Source organism: Chaetodon auriga, chromosome 15, assembly GCF_051107435.1.
Source record: "Chaetodon auriga isolate fChaAug3 chromosome 15, fChaAug3.hap1, whole genome shotgun sequence".
Classification (NCBI taxonomy): domain Eukaryota; kingdom Metazoa; phylum Chordata; class Actinopteri; order Chaetodontiformes; family Chaetodontidae; genus Chaetodon; species Chaetodon auriga.
The window spans coordinates 9,631,463-9,646,239 of NC_135088.1; the positions used below are offsets into that span (position 1 = coordinate 9,631,463).

General features: G+C 45.0%; 1 protein-coding gene across 2 annotated transcripts; it reads left to right on the top strand.

Annotated features, from left to right (window-relative positions):
* The first annotated feature begins 427 nt into the window (after positions 1 to 427).
* Positions 428 to 14,109, top strand: mcf2b (MCF.2 cell line derived transforming sequence b). 2 transcript variants are annotated; one of them, XM_076750345.1, is made up of 26 exons: positions 428 to 682; positions 2,549 to 2,683; positions 2,953 to 3,069; positions 3,288 to 3,437; positions 3,578 to 3,702; positions 3,832 to 3,946; positions 4,052 to 4,171; positions 4,435 to 4,626; positions 4,726 to 4,917; positions 4,997 to 5,177; positions 5,269 to 5,357; positions 5,471 to 5,571; positions 5,689 to 5,755; positions 6,126 to 6,241; positions 6,379 to 6,448; positions 6,544 to 6,636; positions 6,824 to 6,916; positions 7,706 to 7,831; positions 8,284 to 8,499; positions 8,720 to 8,812; positions 8,932 to 9,010; positions 9,197 to 9,242; positions 10,772 to 10,869; positions 11,143 to 11,258; positions 11,590 to 11,702; positions 11,832 to 14,109. In XM_076750345.1, exons 1-26 carry the CDS (start codon positions 632 to 634, stop codon positions 11,911 to 11,913), a joined length of 2,976 nt encoding a protein of 991 aa, XP_076606460.1. In that variant the 5' UTR covers positions 428 to 631; the 3' UTR covers positions 11,914 to 14,109. The 2 variants fall into 2 exon arrangements, with proteins under 2 accessions (XP_076606460.1, XP_076606461.1); XM_076750346.1 differs by having other exon boundaries at positions 468 to 682; positions 10,697 to 10,869.
* The last annotated feature ends 668 nt before the right edge of the window (positions 14,110 to 14,777 follow it).

The window sequence follows — 14,777 nt, forward strand, 5'->3', positions numbered from 1 at the left end:
GGAGGTGGGTGGGGGCTTCTTTGGGGGCCCAAGAGCTCCAAGGACCCCATAACAGGTTAATCTGGCCATGCCTGCTTTTTCTCCTGACTTTAAAGCGCCATCTAGCGGATCCAATGGAATTAAACGCATATCTTCTCTCCATTTTTATCTGCCGCTAGTGTTTCACATGTAGTGAATGCGCCTCTGACTGCAAATGTAACAAAAAAAAGCAAAGAAGTCATCGTTAAGTTCAGAAAACGTGAACATAATCCGCATGTTTAACGGTCTGATGGGGGAGTGCAGATATTCCCCTTAATCATTGCTTAATAACAACATGCAAAATCATCAAACCACCGTTTAATATTGAATTTGCACTGAAAATAAAATGTGCATTTGTGCAGCGCAACTGTGGAGCTTGCAAACTTGTTGTGGCGTTGACGTCAGGTGAGTGAAACACAGCCCGTCATCCTGCTCCTCCACAGCAGGAGTGCGTCTGCTGAGGTGCGCACTCAGCGCGCCGCTCGGCCCGCCCGGACACTGCAGTGTGGGTTACCGTGCCGCCGCTGCGGCTGCTCGCTCCCGACATCCACGTCCCGCTGCAGACTTCCCGGGCGGCCCGGGACGAACACCGGAGAGGGAAGCGTCTACAGCCATGGCCGAGTCCAATCCGCTGCGGGGGTTCCCCCGTCTGCGCCGGGCCGCGGTAAGCTCTGCCGGGAGGTGGGGAGGTGGGAGGCTGCAAACGGGGCGGCGAGGACACTGCAGCAGAGAGCGTAGCGGAGAGAGACACAAGCTGTTCTCAAGACAGTTCAGTACTGCGACACAGAGGTTGGGATGCGCTTGCAGTGCAGTGCAAAGTGCATTAGATATTTAAAAAGCCTCTCCGTGAAGAGCCTGGGCAGATTCAGACGGCAGTTCAATGTGAGGAGTGTGAAGGGGACCAGGACAGGCCAATGACAAACGTGTTTGGTGTGTGCGTGTGCGTGTTTGTTTGGACCGCAACTGCAGGTGCAGAACAACACGATGCTGTAGCAGCTTTGCCACTGCAGGCTGTCACTGTGGAGCGTCTTCAACCTGTGCAGCTTTATGTAATAGATCGGGGAATATGTGTCAGATACCTCATGCCCACAAGTCTAAATGCAGCTGGGGAACGCAGAACAAATCTGCAACTATCCAGTAACATCCATCATGGCTGCTATACTAAATATCCCGGTTCATATTTAGGAAGGGCTCACTACTCACCTGGTAGGGTCATTTTTTGTACAAAGGGGTAGTTTAGAACGGTCGGTGAATGGGAGGATGTGTACTTGCTCTCAGGTCAGCAGTGTCTGCTTTAAAGATCTAGTTGTGATGATTGGAACACACCTGAACACAGAAAGCTGCTTCCTTTGCCACTACCAGGGGAAAAAAAGCCCATCTTTGCTGAATTACCTGTAGCCTTGTTTCTGTGCGTGGATAACAAACTTACCAGCTGCAGAGGAGAATAAAAAGCCTTTTGGGTTGTTTTGTCAGATGCACGCATTATAGCTGAGGATCATGTGACAGCAGGGTACCAAAAAAGCAACACAGATACTGTACACTTTCCCTGCGAAGCCCACCAGTTGACATGGAGTGAAAGAAGGTTTATAGGGAGTGTAAAAGTCTTTGTAGGCCATTGGATCTGTGCAAACACTGTTCAGAAAGTGTGGGGTGGACAGCAGATGTAATACAAGGATATTAAAAATATGGCAAGTAGGTGAGGAAAGAGATACCACATTTGGGAGAGCACTCGATCAGTGGTCTTCTCAGTGGTCATCTGTTTTGAGGCAGTCACTCGTCCAAACTGGAAGCAATGAAATACCACCGCTGGCTGTTAATCCTCAGGGCTCAGAGAGTATCCAGATTTGGAAGGGCAGCAGTGCATTTCAGTGGTTATTTGCTGCATCTCCTTGTAGAAAGAATGCAAGGAAATGATGTGCCGCAGGGAAACACAAGGACAACATGACAAATGAACAGAAACAGAGAAGAATGATAAAAGCAGAAATACTGGAGCCAGAAGCCACACAGAAAATGCAAACAGAAACAATGACAGCTCAGTGTTTGTGCAGAGGAGGGAACTCTGTGAGGGTAATGCGAGGCAGTTGAGACGGAGGGAGCTGACAGTCAGACCTGCTGAGATTTCCCAGATTGACACTGAGAGATGCTGATGCTGTGGTGAGCTCTGCTGGACTGCATGACTAACACCATCCAGCTGTCAACAGTTCTGACCGACTGTTCGGCTCCTCTCATTCTGTGCCCCTCTGCCCCCGTCCAGGGACGTGGTGGAGAATAAATCCACTAGCCTCAGGTTAGCGCATTGTTAGGCTGCTATAAATAATTTCCCTCAAATACATTCATGGTATATAACAGCAGCCCTCAGTCCTAAATCCTCATTAGCCTGAGCAGAGTTGGTCTAATATTGATTTGCAGCTGTGACTTTTGCATTTTAAATACCATCTCCTCCTTTGTCTGCTGTTCAAGTCCACAATTTAAGTAGTTGTCTTATAATATTACAACAACAAATAACATAATACTCTTCTTCCTCTCTCAGACCTCATTTCCAGGCAACCTGCATTTGGTCTTGGTGCTCCGTCCCACCGGTTTGTTAAGCACCACCCCCAGTCCGTCTTCAAGCACTGACCTGGGCTTTCGCTTCAGCCAGGATGACTTCCTGTTAAAGATGCCGGTGAGAGGGGGCACAAAGCGGAGTTTACAGACTATAAAACGCATAAAATTGTCTTTACCAATCTGATGCAGCACAATTCCGTCTCTGCTCTACATTATACACAGTCTTCCTGTTCATTTTCCTGTCCTGTCTCCTATCTCCTATCTTCTCCTCTGTCAACAACTACCTTTAATTCATTCATTGCATCACTGGAACAATTCATCTCTCAGTACTCAGCACAGCACTGGCCAGGCAGCTGCTATAGATGCCTTGTGGCTCTGTGTTTGTAGGTGGTGATGCTGCGTTCGGTCGGTGACCTGCTGCGCTACATCGATGAAAACCACCTGACATCAGACTTCACTGCAAAAGTGGAATATTGCCAAAGTGACTGGATCGTCCTCCGCACGGTATATGCACTTGTGATGTGTGTCTGAAGCTTCCCAATGCATCTTCCATAGAAATGCTATGCAAAGATCCACGATACCTCGCTATCGTCTCCTTTGATGCAGTCATAAAAGGAGATGATTAAGCAGCCCTTCTTACAGGCCTTATTTTTCTTCTTGTATTTAAGAGTTTGGTCAGAACTACTCATGTTCATGTGTCTTTTTTGCATGTGTGTCTGCAGGCCATTGAGACCTTTGCGGTGACAGTGAAGGAGATCGCCCAGCTGCTGCAGGGCTTCGGATCAGAGCTGTCTGAGACTGAACTTCCAGACGAAGCTAATGCCATCGAGTTCCTGCTGCACTCACACACACACCGATACCGACAGATGAAGGTGGCCGCTGGCTTTTCTCTCTTTCCCTGCACTACTCTCTCTCTCTCTGTGTCTGGCATTGTTTGTGTTTGATTTTTCATTGTTTTTCATGCAGTTGCACTGGTTTTGTGTATGGTTTCAATGGTCTTGTTGTTTTTCAGGACGATATCCGTAATGTGCTGAAGGAGGGCCGCCTGCTGCTGTCGAACCTGGAAACTGTCAAGGCCTCTAAGAGGGATGTAGAGGAGGAGAGGGACATAAGAGCAGACATGGACACTGTTCAGAGGTACAGAGTTCAGACATCCTCTGAGAAATTATTGGACACAAGACAAATTTCTACTATAAGAAAGAAGACACCAAGAGGCTTTATTTTGTCAGGAAGCTTGTGTGAATGCTTGTGTGTCATACGTTTTAGGCTCCTGGCTCAGCTCAGAGACATGGAGGAGGCGTTTGATGGCTTCTTTGAGAAACACCACCTGAAGCTGCAGCAGTACCTCCAGCTGCTGCACTATGAAATGAGTTTCCAGCAGGTGTGATTATTGGTGTCTGACTCCAGAAGACATATTAGCCCCTGACTCTATGCTGTTTGCACAGCCGGGGTGATTAACTCTGTGTGTGCGTGTGTGTGTGTGTAGATGGATGAGGTGCTGACGAGGCTCATTGACCAGGAGAAGGACATTGCCTTTGTGGGAACCACGGTGGTTCAGACAGAACAACTGTTGAGAGACCTGGAGATGCTGGACACACATGCGCAGGTCACACAGTCACACAACATGCACACACTTACAGTTGTAGAGATGTGGCTTGAAGAAAGTGACCAAGATCAGGGGTTATACCATTTTAAATATCAGTATGTCATGGTGCCATTGTAATTCTGATACTCTATAATAGTAATAGTGAAACAGTAAACAACAACTTTTGGACGTGTGGGAACATGAAACCCAAACCTAATCAATCTCATCAGCGCTGTTATAAGACGATGTGTAATGAAATTCATGTGTGTGTTTTTGTGCATCAGGAGGAGATGGCTCGTGCCCAGGTGGTGATCCTGCATGGTCACCAGTTGGCCGCCAACCACCACTATGCCCTAGCACTCATCGTCCAGCGCTGCAATGAGCTGCGGCATCACTGTGATGTCATCACTACTGCCATACGCACCAAGCGGGCTTCGCTCACTCGAGCACGAGACCTGCTGCTCCGCCTCGAAGGGGTAAAGATGCTGATGCACGCACACGCTCAAAGACTTACACATGCAAAGTTGAAATATGTGTTTTATTGTGTTGTGTCCCATGTTTTGTTGTGTGCGCAGGCCCTTCGGTGGTGTGACCAGGGTGCCTATCTGCTGGCAAGTCAGATGGTGGACCGATTCCAAACCAGAGAGGGAGCTCAGGAGGCATTGCATTGTCTGAACTGTCACCAGGAGAGGGCGCCATCTGCCCTGAAAAACAGCCAGGACACCCTGAGCCTGGAGTTTGAAGCCATACTCACCCCACAGCTGCAGGTACACCATCGCTACTCTCACCAACACACTGATGACCCATAATTCCCCTCAATTTACACTTCATCTTCTTTCTTTCCAGTCCCAAATCTCCATGGTAACAGAGAAGCTGAACTCAATGCAGTCCATGATCAGAAACAGGGAGCTGTGTCTGAGGAAGCTGGCGGATGTACAGGTCAGACCAGTTCAGCTGGTGGCCCCCAGGCCTGAACCGGACCAGACCTCACAGCGCTGCAAGTCGCCCCTCTTCTCCCCGAAACACGGTACGACCATGGCACACGGATCTCTTGTTTATCTCCTGTGCGCTCTGTCATCACCAGTCGTATTTTTGTGTCCGTCTGATTCTCTCCACAGGTGTCGACTTTAACGTCCTGAACTCCAAGTTCTCCTTTGACCTTCTTCCTGGCAAGAGAGCCGCGAGGAGGAACAACAGCCAGCGAAAGGTGTGTGTGTTATACGTGGTCCTCAGAAGATGAATCTTAATGACTTTGGTGATCCTCTGAATTTGGCTCCAAGGCTCCAAGCTGAGATGCTTATTTCATGTGTGTTTTGTCAGATCGAGGTAATGCATGATTTCCAAGGCAACCGCAGCTGTCTGTATGGCCCGACCACTGAGACAGATTCAGAAGCAGAAGACAATCCAGAGCAGGTCACACGGTATGCAGCCTTTCTTCTGTCACACAGGATCCTTGTGCTAAAGCTAAAGCTGCTAAAGCAGTGTGCACTTTTTCATTCAGTTTTTGTCTCTTTTTCTCTCATTCTGACCCTTTAAAGCCACATCATGAAAGAACTGATAGCTACAGAGAGGATCTATGTGGACGAGCTGCTCTCCGTCCTTCTGGTGAGTTGATTTTTTTGGTTTTATTTTTATGGTGTTTTGCTTTTGTTTGGTAGTTTACAGATTAGAGCGACAGAAGGTGTTGGCAGAGGGAAGAAGGAGAGACACGGCAAAAGATCACACAATGTCGCACAAACACATTTTGTTATTCTGCATTTCCTGTTTTCTCTCACCAAGTTCCCCTCCTGTTTCTTTTTTATTTGCTCTCCTCTCCTTTCTCCTGTCCTCTGTCCTCTGAGCTCCCCTTTCAACTTTTTTCTTCTTCTTGCTCTCCTTACTCTTTTCTCCTCTCCATTTTCCTCTCTCCTCTTCTCCGCTTGTCTCCTCTCTCATTTCCTTTCTCTTCTCCTTTCCTCTCCTCTACACTTATCAGGGCTACAGGGCAGAAATGGAGGACCCATCCATGTCTAATCTTCTTCCTTCAGCTCTACGCAGCCAGAAGGATGTTCTGTTTGGCAACATGCCAGAGATTTACCAGTTCCACAGCAGGCAAGAGACAGACAGACACACACACACACACACACACACACACACACACACACACACACTGAAGTCACAAACTGTCACATGGTTGTCCTTGTCACCATGTTGTTTCCTCTAATTTTCCTCTTGGATTCTCCCATCAGGATCTTCCTCCAAGATCTCCAGGGTTGCCTGGAGACACCGGAGAGGGTCGGGGCTTGCTTCCTGCAACGGGTGAGGAAACAGTAGGAGAAACACAGGAACTTTACATGAAGTGATTAGACATAACATATCAAAGTGTGTGTGTGTGTGTGTGTGTGTGTGAGCAGAAGGAGAAGTTTCAGGTGTATGAGCGTTACTGCCAAAACAAGCCTCGCTCTGAGATGCTATGGAGACAGTGCTCCGATTCACCCTTCTTTCAGGTAGTTACGTCCCATTTATCTCATATTGATGGAATAAAAGTGATTTGGATTAGTGTTGACAGGAGGAATAATCTTGAGATATTTGTTTGTAAAGCTGTTGTTTTTCTGAATTTCAGAACAGACTCCAAATATAGCTCATGCATTACCACAAAATCTGTCTAAGATAGATCTCTCTCTCTCTCTCTAGGAGTGCCAGATGAAGCTGGACCACAAGCTGGGTCTGGACTCCTACCTCCTGAAACCAGTCCAGCGCCTCACCAAGTATCAGCTGCTACTCAAGGTTCTGTGCATCTGAGCCAGACAGTGACGGAGAGATGCAGCTCACACAGTGACATGCATGTCTGAAAGATTTAGTTTTATACCATCATAAAGGCAAATTGGTGGACTGGAGCTGGGCAGAGGTATCAGATGTGAGGCACACGGAAAATAATTTAGTCACTCACAAAAAAGACATGGCAAATCTCTGAAGCTTGTAGCAAAGCACAAAGGTGAGCAAAGTGACCAAGACTTGTTACCAGGCTTGTGAGCACAACAACTGGCAAAGAGAGGCGAGGAGATCTGGGTTTTTATCCTGTGGTTGATGAGTGTGGATTGGTTGCAGCTGTGGTGGCTGATTGGCACAGGGAGCAGGTGTAGGTGAACTGAGATTGCAGAGCACAAATGTCAGTTAAAAACCTCATTGCAGTCCATCCCTTGTAATTATTGAAATTTTTCAGTCTGGATCATAATGATGGACTGGCCAGTCAACCTTTTCTTCCACAAAGGCATGCCACGTAGCTGAATATATGTGGTCATGTTGTCTGGTCAGTCCAGGTTTTGTTTAGAAAAAAATAACTACTCAGATTGATGAATGTACCAAGAGACATTGGCACAGAGAGCCAAGCAATCAAGATCAACAGCCAGGTCACACACACTGAGATGCAGACACAGGACATCTTAAACAGGCACAGACACAAACTGCTGACATTTATCCAGACAAAACTGATTTGTACATGCAGGCAGAGATCAAGGCAGACTGGATTAGGTAAAGTGAAAACACTGACCTGTCAGCCTGTCTGTCCCTCTTCAGGAGCTGTTGAAACACTGTACAGAGCAGCGATACCGCTGCGAGCTGCAGGACGCTCTGGACTCCATGCTGGAGCTGCTGAAGTCTGTCAACGACTCCATGCATCAGATAGCCATCACTGGATATCAGGTACCAGCCAGTCAAGGCAATAAAGAAGACAGAGTGGACAATCATGTCACTGGATGCCCGATTTATGACACATCATTTTCCAATCAAAGCTTTCATCGCTTTTTCTGCTCTGACTACAGAACATGTAGTGACTGCAGTGTACAGTATCTGGGTGGACAAATAAAATATACCTTAATCACAACTTGTGTAACTGTGCATATAAACACCTTAAAACTGACAACTCTGGTTGCAACTCTGTGTAATCCCCCATTGACTGAATCCCAATGCTAAATTTCATTGTAAACCTTCTTCTGGGTGAGGGATAGCAAATCAGACACACTTTCATATTCACGTTGATAGATATAGTCCATGTAATGTGTTTTGTGCATAAAGTGAGAGAGATGAAGTTCTCACTTGTTGGTGCTGTCCTTCTACATTGCCGCCTTCTCTGTCCACCTGTCTGTCTGTCCCAGGGTGACCTCAGCCAGCTGGGCCGGGTGGTGCTGCAGGGAGGCTTCAGCGTGTGGATCAGCCATAAGAGGGCAGCGGTGAGAATGAAGGAGCTGGCCAGGTTCAAGCCCATGCAGAGACACCTCTTCCTCTACGACCACGCCCTGCTCTTCTGCAAGCGCAGAGACGAGGACACCCACGACAGGACGCCCTTCTACAGCTTCAAATCCTGCCTCAGAGTAACAATACGTGATATGTGCTTTAATAGCTGCATTTAATGTAATTGTTCAGTGCAGTTGGTCTGACTTAACTGGTCATTTTGGAGGCGGCAGTTCGGGGTTCGGTTGAGTTGTGCTGCATATGTTTTGGATTGGTCTTAATTTTGAATGAAAATAACAGTGTAGAGTCAGTAAGGATGACACGTTATAGTGACATAACAACTTTTCTCTCTTTCTGGAGATGAGTGCAGTGGGAATCACAGAAAATGTGAAGGGAGATGTGAAGAAATTTGAAATCTGGTACAGTGGCAGAGAAGTGGTGTACATAGTTCAGGTATTTGATCTTTTGCTTCTTATTTACTGTCTTGATTTTAATCGTCCAGAGTCTCAGTCCCTTCAGCTCGCTCCCTCACACACCTCCCTTGTGTTTTGGTGTGTGTTTGTCTTGTCCAGGCTCCCACAGTGGAGGTCAAAGTTGTCTGGCTGACAGAAATTCGAAAAATCCTCACCAACCAGCTGAAACTGCGTCAAGGTTTCTGTGACTGCTGCAATTCATTCGCTGCCCCTGCGGTTACCTCTGTCTTTGAAATGCCTGATTTTATTCAGGGATTCAGATCTGATTTGTTGACGTGAAGATGCTTGTTTGTTGTTTGGATGATTTGATTCCCCTGAATTTAAATCTTATTTTTATGACCTCTGTCTCTTCTGCTTTTCCCAGATGAGGCTCCTTCTCTTCCGCTGTCAGACAACCCCCTCTCTGACAGGTGATTGTCTCTGCATCCCTTTCATCCTCTGTGTCAGTTCTGACCGTATGTGGGTCATCTCACTTTTAATCCAGTCTTAGTTTAGAAACTGATTTAAATCTTGATCTTATCTGTACACCGGATGTTAAAGTTGAATGATTTTTTGTGTGTATGTGTGTTGTATTAACATCTTTGTCATTACCTTTGAGAACTAGTATTCATCACGACATTGCTAAGTCCAGCAGGTGTTTTTAACTCTCCAACACTCCAAGATGCTTAATTTCAGCACCATGAAGAGGGCTATACACCAAATCTACTGGTTAAAGGCTTTCTGCCCGAGGGGGTTCTGGCAGAAGGCTTTCTGGCAGAAAAAGCAACAAAACTACTTAGTTAGAAATAATCATGATTTGAATTAAAATGGAGCCTTTCACAACATTAAATCACATGTAAAAAGGTTTTCTGGCAGAAAGTCGTGAAAGCAGGCTTCACCACTGGCTGCTTATTTACATTCACCTGTCCAATCAGGGACTGTCACACACTGGTGACGGTTGTAGCTGCTGACCATGAGTGAAAACCGCTGCATTAACATCTTGCCAGGCTGCTTTAACAGTCCTCAAGTGTTTTATGTTATTGATCCCGGGATGAAACAAGTATTTAAACATCTCAGGGTGAGTACATGGGCAAAAAAATGAGTTGGGCCTACATGTTAGGTGTTAATGACCAAAGAATAAATTGTTGAAGCACTATTAGAGGCTCTGATGCGTGTTAGTCATTGAAAGTGCTGGTTCTCTTGGATAATGTCAAAAATGTGTGCTTGTGGAGTTTTTGTTAGGTACATCAATGTTCTGTTCACTGATAGCATGCTAGCATGTTATAAATTTGATGACTGTCTGAGTCTTCTAACCCTCACAATACACAACTTGTTGACTGATAAAGCAGGAAAATGTTCGACACTGGCCTCTCTTTTGGAAATTAGACACTGTGAATGATTTGTGTTCATGATGTAGGTAGACGTTAGAGAGCATTTGTAAGCAATCAGTTTCTGCTTTATTTAGCAGATGGGTAGGCTTTAACACATTCATACAGAGTGACTTTCAAATGTTTTAATCTGATTGTATTCATTTTCTTTCTAGACATTAGACTAAATTGAACAAACTCCACCCATCTGCTGCTTAAAGCACTTTAAACCACACTGTGAATTATTTGCAAATGCTGTTTAATCAAGGCCTGGTGTGTGTGCAGAATCCTGAATAATATTTCCATATATTACAGCGATCCCTGATATAATTGATATTTGCATTTTAAACTCCAACATCCTTTGACGCTGGAATATATGTGATTGGGAACTGACTGGAATGCTGTATTGATCTACAGAATGTGGATGAGCTCGTTTTGTGACACCGTGGATGTTGTTGTTGTTGTTGTTCGTTTTGTTTGTTGTGGTCGTGTCTTGTTCCCTTGGTGATGCGGTTTAGTGCATCAGAGATGTGTGTGTCGTGGGGCGGAGCGTCGGTGGGAGGCTGCTCAGCGTGTCTCCCTGTTCCTCACAGCTCCTCGACAACAAGCCACTCCCACATGAGCCGGGGGGAGGAGTCAATACACACCAGCCCCGCCCACTCTGACCCTGTGGTTCACTCACCTCGACGCAGTGAGTCGCTGACACACAATTCAATCGCTGATTATTTTGGTTCCCTTTGTGAGAAATTCACGAAAGCTTTTTTACTTTTGCTCTTGGTCGGGCTTCCTTTCACCTGATCTTACGTTATACCTTTAAACTTTAAATTGTTCTTGAGGGCGAACACCTTGATGACCTGAAACACATCTTTGACATGTGTCATTCCTCACAGTGGATACACAGGTCATGGAATCACGAGCATAGTGCTGCAGTTTTTAGTTGTCTCAGCTGTCCTGTCGCCTGCAGCTTGGCCTGTCCCTGCCCACTCAGTGGCGATATGTGAGGGCCTGGAGGACTGGGGTGCAGCTACAGACCTCTCCAACTTATCAGACTCAGACGAGGAGGATCAGCCTGCCCCCCTGGTGAGATTTTGTTACTGTCGCACCACAGGTAGCACTGGAGAAATGTTTTTGTGTTACATCTAGCACCATGTATCGCCTCACTCTACTGGGTGGTGGGACCAGAGGTCAGCAACCAGACACCGATGGCCGGCAGCTTTGTAGCCAAACGCAGACAAAACTAAACCAAAATATTTCCAGGATGAGGGCGATTATTTATTGTCCAACAGAAGCCTCACTTTAGATAAGACCTGATCTTTCATTATGTCTGTGCATCCATGCATCTGTCTCTCTGCCTCTCTGTAGATGTAACGCAGCGTTCTCCTGTGCTTTACTTGTCTTTCTTCTACTCCAGGTGGCGGGCAGGTACAGGGTCATGGTCGAGAGCAGCATGGCCAGCAGTGATGACATCATCTTTAACTGTGGTGACGTCATCCAGCTGCTTCACGAGGAATTGTCAGGAATTTGGTAAAATACGCTGCATGTTTCATAAATGTTGTTTACAGACAAGTTAAGAATAAGATACAAAGTCTCCTGGATGTGAAAATGCTGAATTCACGTTAAAAGTCTTTTTTTTTTAATTTTTCTGTGTCGCAGGATAGTGAGGAATATAAGTCGTGGCGAAGAAGGGCGTGTTCATTCTGAGGACCTGCACAGGATTCTGGGAGAGACCTGCTAAGAGCCAATCAGAGGACAGACGTGTCCATTCTCCTCGTGTTTCACTCGCTCATTTGACTCAACACACACAGACTAAAACGCTCTCAACTTCCTGACCAAACGGGAGCTCCTGACTCTGCCGAGACGTTCATCAGATCATCAGATTGAAGCACATTAAACGCTTATTTTACCTTCAATCTACTGTGACGCTTCCATCTCAGAAGGCTGTAAACTACAGGGTGGACCTCAGAAGACTGTAACAATGCAAAGCACATACGTGGGACCTCACAGAACCGGCGCCTTTTTTTTCTTTGTCTGTCTTTTCCAGTGTAATAGTAGATAAGATAGTAGACAGGACATTATTTTGACCTATAACTGAAGACGTTGAACAGGGGCTTTTATTCATACGAGCAGAATGGACTTTTGTTTATGACTTCAGGTTTTATCATTTCTATTTTCTTATGAAATATAACAGAAATCGTACATATGCCTACTTACATATCATCACAGTTCATGTGCCAAACAGCTCAGCTAATCATCGTGGCTTCCTTTTCTACAGCACTGTAGCTTTAACTTGCTGTAGCGTGCCATTGTTTTAAATGAATTTCAATCCTCTGTCTTTCCCACAGCAGCCAGCTACGTCACCAGGAGTATGCATGTGATGTGTGCAATGTTGCCACGGTTACAAAAAATGTGCACGTGCCAGGTGTGTTCACATGACAAAATCCAAGCTGCCATGATAATAACTTGTCAAGATATTGCAGGTGTCCCCATTAATAATAGCAATAGTGGGGTTGTTTTGCCACTCTGGTGTTGGTTAGGGATGTACTGCCATTGCATATCCTCTACAGATATTTTGTGACAAATAGCAGGAAAAGCCCATTAATAACATTAATAATGGCTGCATGCTATTTAGCCTTGGTCTTGCGCATGGTGCCTCGGTGAGAAGTTTCAATGGAGCTGTCAGAAATGTTATTAGTGCCTCTTGTGCTTCTCTCGCTATAACCAGTGGAATTGTTTCCTGAGGGTAAAAAAATCTATTAATGCAGCACTCTTAGTCAACCCTCAAGATGAACTACCAGCATCTGGGGGAAGCACTGCAGTGCTTATGCAGGGTTAACGCATTGGGGGGACTTATACTGTAGCTGGTTGCTGTGGTTGTCAGGCAGTGTATTCTTTCCCTTTGCTGCTGTTGATGGTGATAATGTGTTATCATTTTTCATTTGGAATTTGTGGATTTTTCATTGGTGATAATTCTGCAACTCTTCAGTCAAGTTAATCCTGCTCAGCTGTTATTTCCTCTGAGACGTAACAAGCTTTATGTTTCTGCGTGTTCGCTGCTCTGCATGGACAAATCACCGCACATGCCTATTGCTTTATTTCTGCTTGTACTGCGATTTTACACCTACAGGTGAATCTAGGCTCGGTGTTGGGTAGTAACTGTAGGTAGAATTGTGTAGTTATACTTGCCAGCTGAACTGTTACAGTTAGATTGTGGATTCATGACATATTGATTTTTAATTTCCTTTAAAACTGCCCAGACACTGTTAACAGCTTTGAAACAAAGTGTGAAAAGTGGTTATAATCACTGCCACTTTACCACCATGTGTGCTGAGGGTTTATCTCTGAAGGGCAGACAGATACAGTAAAAATGCTGACAGCTTTTGGAGTCAACTACTGTTAACCATGAATGTGTAAATTGGTAAAAATCTAAATTTTTGATGTTAAAACACAACTCTGGACAAGTGTTTGGACAGCCAGATATTGACATTATCAAGTGACAAGCGGTACATTGGATTCCTGCTATATTTGCTGCATCTCTGGTCTACATAAACCTGATCCCGCAGGTAACACTAAACCTGATTAACACTGAGTAAAGATTCATGTTCACAGTATTTAGCACCCACACTGGGAACATTGCAGTCACTTGATAGTGAGCGGCAGACTGTCTAAATACCTAATGTCCAATAAAACTCAATAACATTTAATCATGGTAAATTTATTTGACATCCACTCGACACTGTACATCAGAAGTGAAAGTGAAAGGATTCACTCAGTTAGGCTGTAACATGTCTCATCCACAGTACCTTAAACTGGTGTTTGCTACTTTTGCTCATTTTGCACTTTTTTGATATTTTGAATCATTGTGAAAGCTTGTATTATAATGCATAGTATATGATTATTTTCCAAAATATAAGCACAGGATTATTTGATTTGATTCTGATGTGATTTCTTTCCTTATAATACAGTTTAGGTGCTACTGACAGAGCTACACACACACACACACACGCAGGTTTTCACTTATCTTGCCTGATTCAACCTCCTCTCAGCAATATGTTGGCATAATGTTTGATTAATATCTCCTTAGCTTGGCACTCCTTCAGCTTTACTAGTTTCAGAACTCTGCCTTTTTTGGATGCTGCCTCACTGAGATGGCTTACTGATACACTTAAATGAAACTGAGCCATCGTTAACTGTATTAATTACACCTGTGCTTCTCTGGCTAGGACAAGCAACAGTTATTAAGTAAAAAACACTCATGTTCGATTAAAAAAATGTCTACTTCTAAATGTGTGAGTTGCTGCTAATCTTAAAAAGCCAATTATTACATTCTTTATATTATTTCCCCACAGTGAGAAACTCACCCAGCTTCAACCTCAGCTGAGGTCTGATAATCCACCATGAGTGAAAACACCTGTGTGCGTGGGTCTGTAAGGTTCAGGAACATGAAATGAACTTTGACCTTTGCTTTAGCATCTGGCTAAACAGAAGCTACTTCAGCTTCTGCATTTAATATTTCTCCTTGCATACAATTTCAGTTCAGTCACTGCATGGAGAGCTCCAAGGTGTTGCTTTGAAATATTTCAAGAAACATGCAAATACTCA